Consider the following 18,136-nt stretch of genomic DNA (forward strand, 5'->3'; position numbering starts at 1 on the left):
ATCAGAGCTTTCAAGAGAAGGAAACTCCTTTGGGATAGATACTATCAGCCCCTGGGCAAAATCAGGGGACGAATTCCCAGCACAGGAAGAGTTCCACCTCTTGCAGAACAAAGGTGCAGAGACATTTTCTTCTGGATGTGCTGCAGCAGGTAACTTGCTCTGCTGTCCACTATGGGAATTACACCACTCTTCCAGCACAGTGTTAAAGCTCCATGTCCCAGCACTTACCTTGTCCTTATTCATGAGAGACAGCACCATTACAGAGACCTCATGACCAGCGAAGTTCTGAAATATGATCTCTGATGGGGAAACCTGAAACAAGCTCTGTTTCGGGGAAACTGGTGACAACTGGAGAGGCAAGAGAGAGCAGAGAGAGGTTCAGTTGCTGGGAGTAAGGTTCATGAAGGAGAATATTACACTGATCCCCACTGAAGCACACATTCATGGTGAGCATGTCTGCCCAGGCCACACGAAGGAAGCAGTAGCCCACCCACCTCTGCTCTGAGCTGATCAAGAGCTGTTGGGCCACACAGAGCAGGCTCAAGCCAAGCTGCTCTTTTGGCATGTATTTCTCCAGGTTTCCCTCTCCAGAATGCCAGGCAGCACCTACCTTAAGCACTACCCTGTGTCCATGAGGTCATGGAGCTCTGGGGCACTGACTGAGCACTCATGGAGTAAGTAAGACCCACAAATTTACATCAGACTCCATGGGAAACAATTTTGGGATGTCCTTTACTCTGAGACAGGGAAACCAAGACCCACACAATTGCAAATATCTTTTTTGATCTAGAATTTAGACATCAGTAAGAACAGAACAATCTCAGAGGAGGTGTGAGAGATGAGGTGTGCAAGACAAAGCCAAAAGGTTATTAAGTGAAAGAATGAAAGTTGTTGGTTCTGTGTGTTGCTGTTTGTAATTTGGATTTGTTCAGGTTGGTTTGTTGCATGTCACTGTGGGCTGGGAGAGGGAAAGAATGAAAGACCTGACCAAAAGGAAGTAGGATGAGAGGAGAGGGGACAGAAAAGTTGGCAGTCACAGATAATGGAAGTTCCCGAGTACTTAGGCAATGGGAAAAGGGACAGGGACCACCCTGGCTGGGTATAAAGGATATAAAAAGATTGCCATTTTGCTGGAGGGTGTGTTTGTTTACCTCTGGAGGGAGGGACACACCTGGCTCAGCTGAATTGTTTATCAATAAACAGTTTTCTTTTCCTTCAATGATTCTGTCCCCTTCAATTGCATCTAAAAGTTAGTGCATTTCTAACAGAGGTAAAGGCAAAAATAAAGTAACACAGAAGTTAGGAAAAAGACAAATGGATGCCAAATGAGGATAAGGTTCAGTTCTTTTCTCAGCAACCTGGGTTAAGAATAGAGTCGGTATCTCCTTTGTCCATGAGCTTTAAATGAGTGCTTTCTTGTAATCTATTACTGCTATCTGTCTTATTTAATATCATTGCAGAGGCATGTTTGGAATGACACAACAAGAGCAAATGCTTCTGGAGCAGAGACATTGCTTTGAGAAAACTCTCCCCTGCTTCGTCTGCGTTCTCCAGCCACACTGCTGTCACTCCAGAGACACAAGCAGGTCTCCTCTGAGACATCACAGGAGACACAGTCTGCCAAAGGGAGTGGCTGCAGCACACTGTGCCTTAGTTGTGCCCTTCACTGAGGTGTTCCCAAACCCCCTCTCCAGGGCCATCCTTAACCAGTTTGTTGCATGTCTCTTGCTGCCAATTTCCCACTCAACAGCCCAGCTCAGTCACCTACCCGTTTGGACTGTGCTTTATACTGAGCCAGTCCTGCAAGAAAAGCAGCTTTAAACACACCGTTAATAGGCACTGATCCAGATAAAGCACATCCATTTCCCTCTGCCCAGGGTGAGTCCCCTGTACATCTGGCAGTCTGCAAAATCTAACACTATGTCAGGGTCCCAATACATTGCTCCAACTCAAAGCATTAATGCAATGAGTTCTGTTAAATCTGAAGTAATTACTGCAACTCCTCGGACTTCAAAGGCCAATGCTGCCACTGTGGAGGGAATCCTATAACTCCAAGTATTTGATGGTGACCACACCTAAGCAAGAGGTGGCTGTTTCAGCAGAAGAATGGCAAATGGCAATTTTGTGCATTTGTGTCCCCAGCCTTCCCCACATTGTTTTAGCAATGGCAGATACACTCCAGCAAACCCTAGCAGCAGAGGCTATTTGTGTTGGCTTAGTGCAGATCAGGACTCCAAGTTCACCACTAGCAGCAGTTTGCAATGACAACAATGGACACGGAGGTATTTTGCTGAAGGCAAGCCTGTCACAAGCACACATCTTCAAACTTCAAATCAAACAGAAAGGAAAAGAGCAGGAAAAGGCTACCTTTTGATCAGTCTCAGTCGTGTCTAGAAATTGGCCAATTTTGGGCAGAATACTCCCCCCAGTACTGGCCTTCCTGTTCATGTTGAGAAACTTCTCCCTCAGGAATTTAGAGGGAAACAGCTGAAAGGCAAAAAAAACCACCAAAAAACAAAAAACAACAACAAACAAACAAACAAACAAAACAGTGAGAGTGTCAGAGATGCCATTGTTTATATAGGCTTTTCTTGAACTAGCGGCACTGGTAAATAATTTGTGATCACAGCATCTAGGACAGTTCTGGAAGCCCTAGAAGCTACCTGCTGAAATACTCAGCATCAGTAAATTAATAATACAGAGTGCAATACACATACTCCAACCACATGGCTCTGTCCCATTAGCTTTGCCATGATTTGATGGGACACGTTTGGGGATTTCTGCTCTTTGGGCATTTGTTTCCTCTTTAGTTTCATTGGACTGAGGCAGTGACCTTTTCAGAGAGTGTGGAGGAGCTCTCAGCACTCCCCTAACTCCACTCCTGCACAACACTCAAAACTCACAGCAAGGAGATAGCACTGCTGGCTGAGTCCACGAGATGCAAGAAAGCAAAGTTGTAGCAAGAGTGAGGTGCACAGGAATGTGTCCAAGTTTTAGTTCTGTTAATTGTTTTCTCTCTCTGGGCTCACAGATCCCTCCACAGAAGAAAACAGAGGACTCTCCTTGACAGAGCCTCAGCCGTGGGGCATCTTCAGTCAAGTGAGCTCCTGACACAGCCAAGGGACCTTGGTGGCCCTGACTCCACTGCTGTCTGCAGGGCTGGGTTTGTGCCCCACAGGAGATGAGAGAGATCAGCTGGTTTGGAACCTCTTCAGGCTGGGACCAGCCATGTCTCTCAAGGCTTTGGGCAGAGTTTGAGCTTCCCTCCCAACATGCCCAAGGGCGGGTTGGTCAGAGCAGCACAGGTGAGTGTCCAGCCTGACAGAAGGAATGGCTGTGACCACGGGGAGGGAAAGAAGCACGTGCTCAGGGCTGCGGCCTCACACTGGTTTACCTTGGCTCTGGTGGCACAGCCAGGCAAGCTGCACTGTCCCTGAAGGAACACAGAGTGTTCCCTACTGCACCAGGACAGCCCCCACCAAGGGGAGCACAGCACAGAGAGGTGGGGATGGGGTCTGCAGCTGGACAGTGCTGCTGGACAAGGGGCAGGGCAGGGAGAGGAGGGACACGAGGGGAGTTTCCAGCCTTAACACAGCCCCAGTGGGTACTCACAGAAATAGACTTCAGTCTTTCCCTTAATGTAAGACGAGGTGTTGGTGTCTTTTTTGGAAATCCAGATGCCATTGTGAAGGAGGATGTCACAGATGAGCGACAGTGCCTCAACTGGAAGGAGAAACAACAGAACTCTGAAAATCCAGAACCCAATTCATGGCAGACTCAAGGCATATACTGGTGCTAAAAATTTTACATTATTTGAAAGTAGCTAAGTGCTTGTTTGGTATAAGTAGCTAGGGTTGTTAGGCCTCTAGTTGGACTTTATTTGAACTATAGGGCTATGTTGTGCAATTCCAAGATGGATCATACTGAAACCTGGAGCTAAAAATCTGAACATTAATAATAGTTAGAACAGACAAAGCTGTAGCTTAAATATTACTTTAAAATAGCTAGAGTGGACCTCCTCTTCTTTAGGCTAAACAACCCCTGCTCTCTCAGCTGCTCCTCACCGGATTTGTGAGAGACTGGGATGTTATGGCTGATGGCTGAAATATTGTTATAAAGGACTTTTTGCCCTTTGTGACAAAACTGTATAAAGAAGCTGTGAGCACCAAAGCCCACCCTTCCCTGAAAATGCCTCCCAACTGGAACTTCAGACTGCGAGTTAAGCCACCTAAGGGAACTTGAGACAAAAAAAGGTGACACTATTGTTCTCTTATCTGAGGTCTAGGGAGAAGTAAACAAGGCTCAGGGAGAAAAATGTATCCACACCAAAGCCAAATCCAGCAGCTGTCCTGAAAATGAGCTCTGTCTGGGTTCAGGGTGGGGAAGTCATAGCCACAGACCCATCTGCTGAGGCCAGGTTTGCACACAAACCTCCCATCAGCAGAGGGAAGGAGGACAGTTTGGGTGTGTGGTGTAACCTCTGCTAAGAGGCAGTGCACACCCATCCTCCCTCACACAAACTGGCTCAGCTCTAAGATCCCCAGATGGCCACAGCCAGGGCACATTCCCATGAGGGGCAGCTGAGGGGGTGTCACACCCCATAAAGACTCCAAAGTGCCCCAGACCCCTGCCTGAGGCCTTGCACCAGATGACTGCGTGGGATGCAAAGTACAGAACAGGTCTGAAAATCCAGAACCCAATTCATGGCAGACTCCAAGGATATACTGGTGCTAAAGGTTTTATATGATCTGAAAGGAGCAAGAGAGAGAGTCAAACTTGCCCTGCAAAGGAGGGGAGGTACCTGGGCAGTCCCACCTTGCCCAAATCTGTACTAATCCATTGGAGTCCTATGTTTAGTGACACCTCAGCACAGAGAAGACCAGAAGAGGATTTAATGGTATGCCAATGGGATCCATGGAATGGATATTTTTTTATTTAATCTGTCTCTGTCACTCTCTTTCTGTCCCCCTCCCCAACCCCCTCCCTCTTCTATTTCTTTCTCTCTCTCTTCCTTGCATTTACTGTTACATAAAATCCAGACTATTGACTTTGGCATATGGTCTTGTTTCAGAGGCATCTCCCTAATTATTTTAATAACCAGACCATAAAAACCCACTGAAACATGAACAGAACTCCTTCACATTTAAGCAGTTTAAGTAATCACTGTAGGAAAACAATTGCATAGACTAGTATATTTAGGAAATTTTGCATTTCTTCAGTTAAAAAAGAGCACAATCATTAGACCATCTATTGTTCATCCACCAGCTGTACATGCCACTGAACTGCTGCACCAGAAGACTGACATTATCACATCCTGTATTTCCCTTTGGCATTTTTTTTTTCAGAGATTGTCACAGATGTGACAAACCCGAGAAGTTCAACTTTAGTCAGTCTTTACCTTCAAAGGCAATTCCAGATTCCCTCGCGAATTCAGGAGTCACTCACAGAGACAAAAGTCTCCGCGAGTTGGGGAATTAACTCACAGAGACAAAAGTCTCCCGTGAGTTGAGGGGTCACTCACAGAGACAAAAGTCTACCGTGAGTTGAGGGGTCACTCACAGAGACAAAAGTCTCCGTGAGTTGAGGGGTCACTCACAGAGACAAAAGTCTCCGTGAGTTGGGGAGTTGCTCACAGAGACATAAAGTCTCCGCGAGTTGAGGACTCGCTGGCAGAAACCAGCGTTCCGCAAGTTCAAAACTCGCTCGCAGAAAGCAACGTTCCGCGAACAATCCGCTCGGCGAAGGCCCAGCGAAGCCGCCTGCAGACATCCAGGCCGGAACAGCCAGTCCGGAGCGCTCACAGGCAACTGAGGCCGCGCCCCGGCCACAGACGCTGCCGGCGCCTTCGCGGTTACCAGGCAACGGCGGCTGCGATTGTGACGGGCGGGCCGGGCCGGGCCGGGGATGGGCCGGGGACCGGGGATGGGGTTCGGGACCGGGGATGGGGTTCGGGACCGGGGATGGGTTCGGGACCGGGGATGGGGTTCGGGACCGGGGATGGGTTCGGGACCGGGGATGGGGTTCGGGACCGGGGATGGGGTTCGGGGCCGGGGATGGGGTTCGGGACCGGGGATGGGCCGAGGCCGGGGATGGGCCGGGGCCGGGGATGGGGTTCGGGGCCGGGGATGGGGTTCGGGACCGGGGATGGGCCGGGGCCGGGGATGAGGTTCGGGGCCGGGGATGGGCCGGGGCGGGCCGGGGATGGGGTTCGGGGCCGGTACCGGGGATGGGGTTCGGGTACCGGGGATGGGCCAGGGACCGGGGATGGGCCGGGGACCGGGGATGGGGTTCGGGGCCGGTACCGGGGTCCAGGGGCCGGGGCCGGGGGCGGGCCGAGGGCTGGTGGAGCTGGTCGGGCTCGGTCCCCCCTCGGTCCCCCCTGGATCAGCCCCGGTCCCCCCTCGGGCCCCGGCAGGAATCCGCTCCGGGGCGCGGCGGCAGCGCTCGGTACCGCCAGAGCCCCCCCCGCTCCGAGCTGCTCCTCCCTGCGGGAAAAACACAGGGACTCAGCAGTTTGTTCAGCGCAGAGCACGAGTGGAATCAGCGAGCTGCGGGCCCTGGGCACTAACATTGAGCTTCTCATTCTTCCTGGGACACACGGGGAGCAGAAGTGATTTCCTGGTGTAATGGTTTATCACTAATCAGCAGCCAGGAATTGGTGCTCCAGGAGACTGACATTATCACATCCTGTATTACTTTCTGGCATTCTCCTTCAGACCACAGATGTGCTAAAAAAACCCCAAAAACCCACAAAAAAACCAACAACCAAACCAAAACAAACCCAAAAAAACAACTTACACAGCAGCTTTTTATTCTGACAAAAGCCACGGTAACAGGCACAGATTTATCACCATTTTGATTTAGTGCTTTTATATGGTCCAGCAAATCAGCAAAGAATTTATAAAGAATTTATAGCCTCCTTTAAGGACACGGAGTGCAACAACCTGATGACTTCCCATGCCTTCCATGGTATCTCTAGCCAAACGTTCTGTCTTGTGAGGGAGAAAAATAAAAAAAAAGGAAATTCTGGAAAGTGTTCTGTATATCATAGTTGTTTGTCCATATACTAAGCAATGTTCAAGTAAAAATTGTGATCTTGCTGTTAGGTTTTTCTATCTAGCAAATTATGACCACAGCAAGTCATAGGAAAGTTAGTTATGTATATGCACAGCACAAGCTGATTTCATTCATAAACCTAAATAGTGCAGGAGAGGTGGGGTTAAAGATCTTCGAGGGAACATGGAAGCTTAACTGGGCTTGTAGAGGAATCCTCTCCATTAACCCCCTCCTGTACTAGACTTTGGGACAGAAGTGTTAGGGCTGCAGGGTTCCCATGTTTCTCATGGGCTGCACAGGGCAGGACCTCAGTCTTTTCATTTGGAGAGACAAAAACTGGCATCACTGTCTCTATTCTTTTTTGTTTACATAGAAGTAAAAAGGGAAGTAGGTCTAAAAGTAGCAACAAAGGCATACAAGAAAAAGCTTCCAGTCTCTGATAGTGTGAAGAAAAAAATCCCCCCCCAACCCCCCCATAATGTATCAAAATAAAAATACTTCAGAGAGTTTTTGCTCTTTCTGCTAGAACAATTCACAGCCTGATAACTCAGGAGCTGGTGGCCGAGCTGTGAATGAAGTTGTGAATGGATAACAAGTACTTTGCCCCATCATTATGAAATAAATTCTTGGCCATCAACAACTCATTTAAAAAGCCACATGATTACAACCTTCTCTCTTGTTCCATTTGCCCTTCTGCAGAGCTCAGTAGCTTGCTCGTGTGGTAGACAAGTGAAAATTAAAATGTAAGGCACAGAGATTGGGATTACAGGTCAGCATGTGACTTTGGGGGGCTGCTCTACTTGACCATCGTTCTCCACTGTGTAAAAGAGAAAACTCTGCCTCCTAAGCAGGAATTCACAGCTGAACTTTGGGCATTCCAGCCTTTAGCTGTCTCAGAGGACAGGGGAGATGGCTCAGGCCAAAGGAGAAGCTCTGGGGTGGCAGTGGAAGAGGGGAAGCTGCAGAGGGTGCCCATAGGTGGGAAGCAGTTGTGCTGTTTGCTCTTAGAGCAGAGTGCTCCTCACGGTGGCTGGGGACTGGCCATGGCTACATCCCCCAGATCTGGACCTTAATCCCTCTGCCTCCAGGTTTTAGGATTGCAGTCCTTATTCAGCATGCTGGTTTCAGGCTGTTGCACCCAGAGGTGTCTGCATGTCCACTAAAAGCTCCATAATCTCCATTTGGGTTTCTCTTCTGGTCCCAAACAGGTCTGTGTATTTGGTTTCTACCTCCCTTGAAGACCTTGATGGATGCTTTGTTCATTTATAAAGTGGTGGTACAAAACCAGGCAAGGAAAAATATAAAGAAGTAGAAAGAATTGTGAGTAAGATTAAGATACAAGTTTTAGAAATAAATTAAGAAAACTCTCTCCAATTTGTGAGATTTTGTCACAGCTAATACTGACCTGCTGTTGTTAAAAATACAGAACTAACTGAAAGAAAAATTCAGAGCTGGCTCAAAGCTTCTCTAGTGAAAAACAGGTTATCTACATACCAGTTACATTCCACAGAACTCGGTAAAGCATCTTGCTAAAGCACAGAGCTGAGGATTCGGCAATAATAGCATAAAGTATTGCTAACAACAAATTAACACCTGCAAACTCTTTAGACAGATTAATTATTTTTAATTCTCCCTTTCTTTGGCATAGGAGAGATGAGTGCTTAGGAAGAAAAGGGAAATGGACTGTAGGAAACAGTAGTAGGTTATTTCTAGCAAAACTCATGGCAGCCAAAAATGAAATAACCAATTACTGCCATTTATTTTAAATTGGCCACAAATAGCTTCCTGCATTTAAAGCTGAACTGGAGACAGGTGTTAAAGGAAATTTCAGGGAACAGATTATAGTAGCATAAGGCAATGGATATAGAAGCTCATCCTGGCTGGACTAAGCATCTTCTGCAATTCTCAAAATTGATCGGCCCTAAGGGTCCAAGAACAGGCAGCACGACCTCGCAGCTGAGCCCTGGGTGGGTGGCAGCAGTGCTGTTGTGCCTGCTTTAGGTACTGTTTTCTTGGTGGCTGAAGTCAGTGAAGCGAAAACTTGAGTACAGGATGGGTTTTAGCTCAGGTTTGTTGGTGCCCCGTTGATCCTGGAGACGCCGGCAGTGACACTGGGCTCGGCCGTGGGTCGGGCTGCTCCACAGCCCTGAGAGCAGCTGTGCTGAGGGCAGAGCTGCCCATGGCTTGGTGTTCATTGACCCAGCTGGGCAGCTCCAAACTGGCCCACCTCTGCCTCTGGGAGGCTGCTCGTGGGGAATACACAGCCAGGGTAGGACACTCTGACTTAATTAGAAGCGCTGGTCAAACACAACGATTATTTGAGACTACTAGAACACGTAATCATTATTATCATTTGAAGTATCAAAAAAAAGCAATCAGTATCATGATTAGGCAAAAGAAGCTGTTCAAATTGCAGCCAGCATTATCACTGCATTTAAGCTGCAGTTAAACAGAATGCAATAGACATGGGAATCTTGGAGACAAAACAAGCCAGAACTCAACAACAAAACAAACAGCACTTTTTATACTGGTGTCAGTGACTATCCCTAAAGGTGCACAGGAGCTAATGGTACACTGAAAGTTTTTATTGGCCCCTTCTGAAGAAAAAAGTCTTCACAGGTAAAACGTTCATGCTAAAGCAGCCGTTTGTCATTTATGAATAATGAAAATAGAATGTAGCCAGCTGCCATCCTTGCATGGCTTCTCTGCTGTAAATTAGGTGATCATACTCCCATAGAAAGGAAAAAAAATTGTAAAGAACAAAAAAATGTAGGTGCATATGTGTTTGTTCCATATGGGAACCCCAAGTGTATCTTTTTAAGTGTTGTGAGGAAACCAAATCAGGTTTCAATCTCTTGCCCTGCTCTAGATAAAAGGATGCTGAAAGAGCCAGTAAGTGTAGCCCACAGGAACAGACTGGAAATTAATTGATCAGCAGTGATGGCCTGGTGAACAGCAGCCAGTCAATAGAGAACAGCGCTGCTCCTGGCCTTGCATCTATTCCCACAACTATGGAACCAGTAACTGCTTTTCTCAGGACATGATTTTGCTGCCCCCACCCCTGAGTTTGTTAAAGAGGTTTCCATTCTATTACAGTTTGGAGCGCCCGGCGTTGAGAGCGCTGCGCTCATTGCCGAGGCCCCGCAGAGACCCGGCACACGCAGCGATAAAGGCGCGGGGCATTCGCTGTCGGTTCCCGTCGCTCCGGAGGCAAAGCCGCGCCGCTGGAGGTGCCGCGCTCCGGGAGCGCCCCCTGCAGGCCGAGCTCGGGCCGTGCCACGAGAGGGCAGCGCCGGCCGAGGGGAGCGCGGGCCGGGCGTGCCGAGCGCCGCTGGATCGGGCTGGAAATCAGGGAAAGGCTCTTCTTTCCCGCAGGGTGCCGGGCACTGCCCGGGGGTTACAACGTGCGGGCGGGCGGGCACGGGCTCCTCAAGAGCGACTCCCGTCTCTGAGCCCGGGAGCGCGGCACTGTGAGGGCACGGCCGGGAACGGCGCTGACGAGGCGGCGAAGGGACGCGTTCTCCTCTGGAGATCCGGAGGTGTTTATTGAGGGACACAGGCGGGAACAGCCAAGGGGGCCCGGCACACAGAACAGAGGCTCAGGGACGAGAACGGCTCCCAACAGAAGCAGGGAAGGGAAGGAAGGCGGCGCCGAGGGCACGGGGTTATGAAGGAGACAAAAGGGGCGGATCTGAGGGGGAAGGTCCGACAGGGACAGGGGAAAGTGGTGCAGAGGGGAAAACAGGAACGGGGAGAACCAACAGGGTGACGGGGGGGACACTGCGGCGAGACACAGCCGGGGGGTCAAGGGAAGGAAGGACATTCCAGGAGGAGCGCGTACATGGTGAACGGAGGCTGAAACGGGTGACATAAACTTAACAAAGCGATAGAACATCGAAACCTAAGAGAGATATTAACCTGTGGCTGCAAAGGCCCCCGGGAGGAAGGTTTTCCTCCCCCTGACCTAGAGGGGCGTTTCTCCTCAGCACAATAACCCTGGTGGCAGCCCCTGGGCCCCACAGCCAGGCTCCCCAGGGAATGGGCCCGGCCCCGAGGCTGCCAGAGCTCCACCAGGGTTTGGATCCTGCTCCGGGGATGCCCAGGCCGGGATTGTTGGGGGGTCTGTGCAGGGACAGGGGCTGGGCTGGATGAGCACACGGAGAAGGATGGGGAGGGATTGTTCCCAAGGAGGGGCGTGCAGTGGCAGGACATCAGCTCAGCTGGCTGGAGCGCGGTGTTAATAACACCAGGGTTGTGGGTTTGGACCCTGTTTGGGCCATTCACTTCAGAGCTGGACCTGCTGATCCTTGTGGCTCCCTTCCAGCTCAGAATATTCTGTGATCCTGCGACATGGGGGGATGGATTCCTACGGACAGAGCGCAGGTTTAGACGAGCTATTGGGAAGAAATTCTTGACCACACAGGTTGGAGAGGCCCTGGCACGGGGTGCCCAGGGAAGCTGTGGCTGTCCCTGGATCCCTGGCAGTGCCCAAGGCCAGGCTGGACACTGGGGCTGGGGACAGTGGAAGGTGTCCCTGCCCATGGCAGGGCGTGGAACAAGATGAGCTTTAGGGCCCCTTCCAAGCTCAACCATTTCCATCATTCTGTGATTCTGTCATCCCTTCCAGCTCTGAATATTCTGTGATTCTGTGAAATATTTAAACCGGTTACACTTGTGTAATTGTGGGTTACAGGAAAACTGCTGTGATCTGCCCCACTGAAGACCTGACCCATGGGCTCCATGTTCCTGTCTCCTGGACTGAATAGGTTAGAAAGTAATTTTGAAGGAGGATCTGATTAGGACTGGGACAGCAGAGTAGAGACAAGGAGTCAGCACTTCTGGATTTTATTCCCAGCTCAGACACAGTTTATTTACTGTATGCCCGTGGCCAGTTTATTTTCCTGACTGCTCCTGTTGTACCTCTGACCTTCCTCTGTGCCTGCTTTCCCCCTCTGCTTCTTGTAACCAGCTGACCTCAGTGTTGGAGTCTTCTGTGCCCTGGGCTGAGGGGTCCTTGTCAGTTTTGGGGATGTGCCTTCCAAGAAGCCCCATGGATGTCATCACTGGTGGTCCAAGGCATGATTTGGTAAAAGACTGTGACCTGTTTCCTGGCATGTGAAGCTCCAGGTGTTGCAGTCTGAGGCGTCTGTGAGCCAACAGGAGCTGCTCCGTGCCTGCCACGCTGTGCAGTGTGTCTGATCCCATCCTCCCACCCCCAACAGCTGGATGGGACGTTTCACCTCGGGAGCAGTGGGTGGTCTGGGAAGCAGCCTGCTCTGCTCTTGGGGAGCTGGACTCATCTCCACTGCAGAGATGTTTAATAAAAATATTTGTTCAACAATGGCTTTATCTGAGTGTGTGATCACAGCTGTTTTATTTTAGCAGCCTAACAGCAATGACAATCAAATCCATATTTCTCCTTGGATATTTATTTTCCTGAATTCATTCTCAGTGTGGTGAAAGAATTTGGTGTGAATTGCTGAGTTAAAATAGAACTGCTTGCAGTGGATTTCAGGTTGCTTGTATTACCTTTGTATGATTCTTCTATTACTTGAGATGTTAAACCTCTATAAAAATACCACAAAGAGTCCATGTTTTGAAATAGTCTAAAACTCTTCTTGATAATCACTGTTTTTAATTGTTAACACTGTTCTATTCTGCAAAGCCATGTTTGACTCTTAGGAGAGCTAAGTGCCATCTTCCCATAACAGCATGTAAGAATAATGTGGACTATGCATTTAAGTAAGATTAAAAACAAACAACCCTTTTCCAATACCATGCAACTACTGCACTCAAGTGAAGATGGCTCACCTCTGAATCTCAGGTTTATAAACCCACCTGTTTCAGCGTTGCCAATGCCTTCTGTTGAGATGTTCGGTATTGAAGATGACACTTTTGTAGGAAGTGGCTTAGAAAGGCTTTACTGCTGCCACTTATGTTCCTTCCAGGCCCTGGCTGTGGAAGCCACCTCCAGTGCCACTGGCTGTGCAGCCTCGCCCACAATGTGAAAAGACACTTCAGTACAGCTTCCTAAGACAGTGGAGGGAACAAAGGGAAAGTTTCTGTTACTGATTCTTAAGTGTTCAATTCCTTTGTCAGACACCAAAGATCTACTTCCAACACAGATCACTTTTATCCACATTAGAGATAATAAAAAGCCCTTCCTTACCTGAAATGAAGGGATTGTGCCCCGAATGCCCATTTCTATTGGAGTCCTCTGCAGCAAAATGTCCAGAAATTCAGAGCAGTTCACCACATTTTAATCCTGCATATATACCTGAATTCAGGTAATTGCTGTTCTTCAGCCTTACACAACCTGTATCTCCGACTGGCACGTTTTATATCTTGTTTGAACATACATTTTGCTAACTTTAAACTAAACATGGCTGCTTCATGGTAGTTGACAGCTGTCACTGAAACAGGACAGGAGATTGGGAAGATGATGGAGTCTTCTTATGTTTGTCTTTGGATTACTCTCAAGTAATCCAAAGTGTTAATAAATAATATAGATTTCTCATGAAGCCTCCTTAGGCAATGTAGTGGTGTGTTTTGGGGTTTTACCTGTTTTCTATATGCATCTGTTTGTTTTATACTGTTTCCCAATGGTTTTTCCCATGTACCCCATGTTTTACCCCGTTATGGTTTACCCCAGTTACTGTTGTTAATCAGTCATCGTTTATATGACACCTGGGTCCTGTCACTTCAAGGCCTCACCCTGACATCTAGAAAATATGGTGAGGAATCCCAATGATTGGCAGGGTCCCGGTTCTCCTTCCCCCTTTGTTCCTTGATTTGTTCCATGGGTTGTCACTTTCGTTTGGGGTCACTCCCTCCCTATTCTGGATTAGTTCCAAGCTGTAACCTCCCTATTCCCCAAGCCCCATATTTAAGTTGAAACCCCTCGAGTTCAGGAGGCGTTTGGTGGGCTGACTCCTGGGTGACAATAGATATAATAAAACAAAATTGATGTTTCCCACCGGAGTCTTATTCCTTTATTTCTCGCATTGTTCATGCTGCTGCTGAGACAAGAACCCACAGGAACAGAACTGTATTCCAAAATACAGAACTGCACCTTCTTGCAGCGCAGATGCCAGAGCCAGCCAGGGAGAGCCCCGAGAGAAACACTGCACCACTGCAAGGCAAATTTTTAAAAAAGCAGTAATTCTGAAAAAGAATAAATTCTCAGCACTGAGATTTCTGAAACTGACTTACTTGTCCTTTCAAAAATATTTTGTTAGTGTTTAGAAAAAGTGCAAAGCCCAATCCTTGTTGTAACGAGTGTCTTTGTCTCTGCTTTCCTTCTGAAGCCATCATTTTAATCTGGTGTGGGGGCAAGTGCTGTTTATGTAAAATATGTAAGGGGGTACAATTTAAATTTCCTGTCACACACAGTCACATGGGAAATACAGACTTATCCTATGCAGAACCATACTTTTAATGTGGGACTACATGTGGAATACTTGCTAGAAGCCATCTCACTGATGTCAGTTAGGTTTTTAAGGGATTGAAGCAAATTAGAGCACACCTCTCAGCATTTCTGAATTCATTAGCCTTCCACTGACAGCCAGCTCCTCTTCTCCAGTCAGCATGCCCCAAGTTTTCAGGCCAAAGTATTGGAATTACTTGTGTATCACCTTTACTCTGACCACAGCTTGAAAAATGAGTATGTAGTTTTGTGATTATGCCGGGAGAAATTGGTTATAGAAAAGATTCTTAATGAAACACATTGTTTCATGGTTCCCTTATGTCTTATAATGGTCTTGATCTGTGGGAAAAGTAATAAAACTTGAACCTGAAAATGAATGCAGTTCTACTGTAGTTAATCTACATCTACTTTAGGATGTGTATTCACTGATAGTTAAACTTAGGCAATAGTCTGTTTAAAGGGTAGAATTAATGTTATCTCAATTTTAACCCTCAAATGATACTAATATTTAAAATCTAATAGTTTAGGTTTGTGCTTGTTTATGTCAAATTGTTTTGCTTGAAAGAGATTTATAAAATCCACATTTTTAATTTATAAACAGTCTTGTTTCATCTAAAAATGTTTATCCTGTTTTCCAGTCTGATACTGCTGTACTTGCAGTGCTCCTGTGTGCCCCAAAGTCAGCAAAATTAATTCCCTGTTCACTCTCACAATGCCAGCGAGTGTGTTATTCACTGAGAACAAGTTGGGTTTGTTTCCAGCTCTCCTTGAGGCACCTTGGCTCAGAGCACAGACCTTGTGTGTCACCAGAAGGACCTTCCAGGCCCATTAATCAGAGCCCTGTACGTTGTCACGGCACAGTGGACACAGCCACTGGCTTTGGCTCTGCTCAGCTCTTCACAAGAGTAGGTCGTAATGAAGCTGAAACCCCTGGGTGAATATTCATGAAGGCAATTCATTCTTCACTCCTGATCTAGTCTTTTCCACATCCCATTGGAGCCGATGCCAAAACTGACATAAAACTAATGACTCAGAGGGAGCCCCCTTACGTAACACTGGGCCGTGCCTTGATGTGACATGGCAATTTACTTGTCCTTGTGCATTGCAGCTGCTGTAAATATGGTGCATAGGGCGAGTCTGCTCAGGAAAAACTAGGCAAGCTCTTAAAAGAAAATCAAGTTTTGGACAGCTAGGGGGTATAAATAGTCCTGTCACAGCTGTGTCAATGGGCTCAAAGCAAAGACTTTGTGACTTAAAACACATAGTATGTTCTTATGTTTAAGTGTATTAAAAAAATAATTAAAAATCCATCATCTGAAGCTGTGTTTTCTATCTGGAAGCAGGAAAAGGTTGAGGAATAGGCTGCCAGGGAGCAGCAGGGGACAGCTGCTGCCTAAAGGAGCCAAGCAGGGTAACACACGGGCTGAGGTGAGCAGAAGAGGTCTGGGGAGGGAACTGGGATCAACCAGGAGTCCACATCACCAGGAAGGGTCATGGTGATGCCACAGGTCCAAGCTCAAGCTGGGAAGTCAATCCACAGATCAGGCCCAGTGCTCTCCAGGCCTGTCCACAGCAACAAGACAGATTCCTCCAAGCTGGGGCCAGGGGCACAGGGACAGGGCTCTGACAAGGATGGGAGCCCAGTCCTGAGCTTGAAAGGAGCTGCTGCACCCCCTGTGAGACCAGCCATGGCCAGTGAGGCTGATGGGGCACACAGGGACCCAACTGCAGCAGCTTTTCCCTTTAAAGGAGCCCTGAAGAGTCCGCCTTAGAGTCAATCAGGAGAGAGAATCACAAACTGTTGACAGTTTTTAACATAATAGTTGTGCATGTCTGAAAGAATGAAAAAATGTAGCAAAAGGTTTTATTTACTAAGAGAGATCACACAGGATCTGTTCAAACCATAGAGGAAATAGTAATTCCCAAAAACTGACATATGACATTAACCATTCAGGTTTAGCTCTGAGGCAGTGAGGTAATTAACAATCTTGATTTGTTTCCATCCAACACTTCCACAGCTATGCATCTTCAGAGCAAGGGAGGAGATAAATGCCGTGATGCAGCACACCAGGGCGGCAGCTTTGGATCCTTGTCCCCATTTATGCTGGAAGAGCACTAGAGCAATTATTCCTGTGTAGGCATGTTCAGACAGCCCATCATCCTAGAGTCAACAGAAAGCAGATAGAGCTATCAAATATGTGGAACTTCAGACCTCCCAAGCATTGTCAGAGAGGTAATTTATATTTCTATGTGGACTTAAAAAGATCAACTTAATCTTTCATTTCCATGTTTTTCCCTGCTAACTTGGATTATGACTGGTCTTTTATGTGTGTTTTTGCATCCTACACCTGTGTACAACAGCCTCTGAGAAGAGAGAGGGCAGGTTTCCCATAACTCCCAGGACTTACTGGAACAGTGAGAACTTCCAAACTGAAATAGTCCTGCAAGAGAAGCTTCATGTAAGCACCTCCCTGAGAAATGGGAGATCATATCTGCAAAAGAGAATTTCAAAACCAATATCTAAGAGACAGGAGTAACAATTGATATACAACAAATAACTTGTGTGGTGACCATTTTTTCTGTCAGTTCTAAATGTAACTTGTGTGTTGTATGACATTGTATATATTGTCATATATTGTATGAGATTGATTTTTAATTCCCTTTCTATGGTTTTCCTCAGTGCTATTTGAAGGTAATAAAAAGTGTTTGGTTTTTTTTTCCCTTTTTGAATAATATATCAGATTCTGAGGTTTGCTGCATAGATGTGTGTTTTATTGAACATCTCTGGATAAACTTCCTTAATTGCCATCCAAAAGGAGAACAAACCTGTCTGGCAAACCTGAGCTGTGATCCCTCCCTCTCGGTCGTGGCTATGAATAGCTTTGGGCCATGTTGTGACACCTTGCTGTAACCGGCACTAGAGTTCCATTCATTTGTCTCATTTACTAAGGAGTTCCTGTGCCTGTGTAACAAAATGTGTGCATGGGCTCAGTGCTGGGCGTACAGGGCAGGCTGAAAATCCCCTCTGAGGAACAATCTGGGATTATATTTATATTAATATTAATATAAAACCATGACTCTGTGGTAAAGGCAGATGGAATTCCTCTGTTGTTCCAAAAGCAAAAAGGAGGAAGTATTTTTGGATGTTTATTGTCTTAATTTTTTTGTAGGAAGCCTCTTTTTCCTCCTCTCAGATGATGGTGAACTTCTCAAGACAGAGACTGTCTTTGGCTGGTGAGCAGATGATATTCATGTAAGGTGATGGATCTTATGCCATAATGCTAAAACTGATGATGAAAGTGCTGACTTCAGTACAAGTCACAGGAAGAAACTAATTGTCCAAGTACCAGGAAAAAATATGGAAGCTACTTTGTGCATGTACTTTCTGTTGTTGTTGTTGTTTCAGTGCGTGTAGAAGAAGAAAAATTAAGCAATATAAATGAAGCAGTATTTTACAGTGACGTAACTGTGAATGCAGTTAATTGGCACAGGGGAAATATGCTCCTAAAAATGATGTTGGAAATGGAGTCTGGTTAAATAGATGATAATGCTTTTGCTGGCTGTATGACAAGCCCCAGTACAAGATATCTAGTCTGTGGATTCCACCACTGAGTAACTCAGTGCCATAATTCATGTAAAACAACACAATTTTAT

At 47.1% G+C, this 18,136-nt stretch overlaps 1 protein-coding gene across 1 annotated transcript in view; it reads right to left on the reverse strand.

Annotated features, from left to right (window-relative positions):
• The window catches only part of LOC310914057 (hydrocephalus-inducing protein homolog), a gene marked incomplete at its 5' end in the record, with an annotated part of 172,036 nt that overhangs the window by 69,824 nt on the left and 84,076 nt on the right, over nucleotides 1–18,136 (reverse strand). Inside the window, 3 exons of the mRNA XM_083869954.1 lie at nucleotides 229–348; nucleotides 5,634–5,759; nucleotides 6,303–6,485. Coding sequence (XP_083726080.1) covers nucleotides 229–348; nucleotides 5,634–5,759; nucleotides 6,303–6,485 — 429 coding nt within the window. The remainder of the gene's footprint in view (nucleotides 1–228; nucleotides 349–5,633; nucleotides 5,760–6,302; nucleotides 6,486–18,136) is intronic.

This window comes from Zosterops lateralis (assembly GCF_965231275.1).
Source record: "Zosterops lateralis genome assembly, chromosome: 12".
Classification (NCBI taxonomy): Eukaryota; Metazoa; Chordata; class Aves; order Passeriformes; family Zosteropidae; genus Zosterops; species Zosterops lateralis.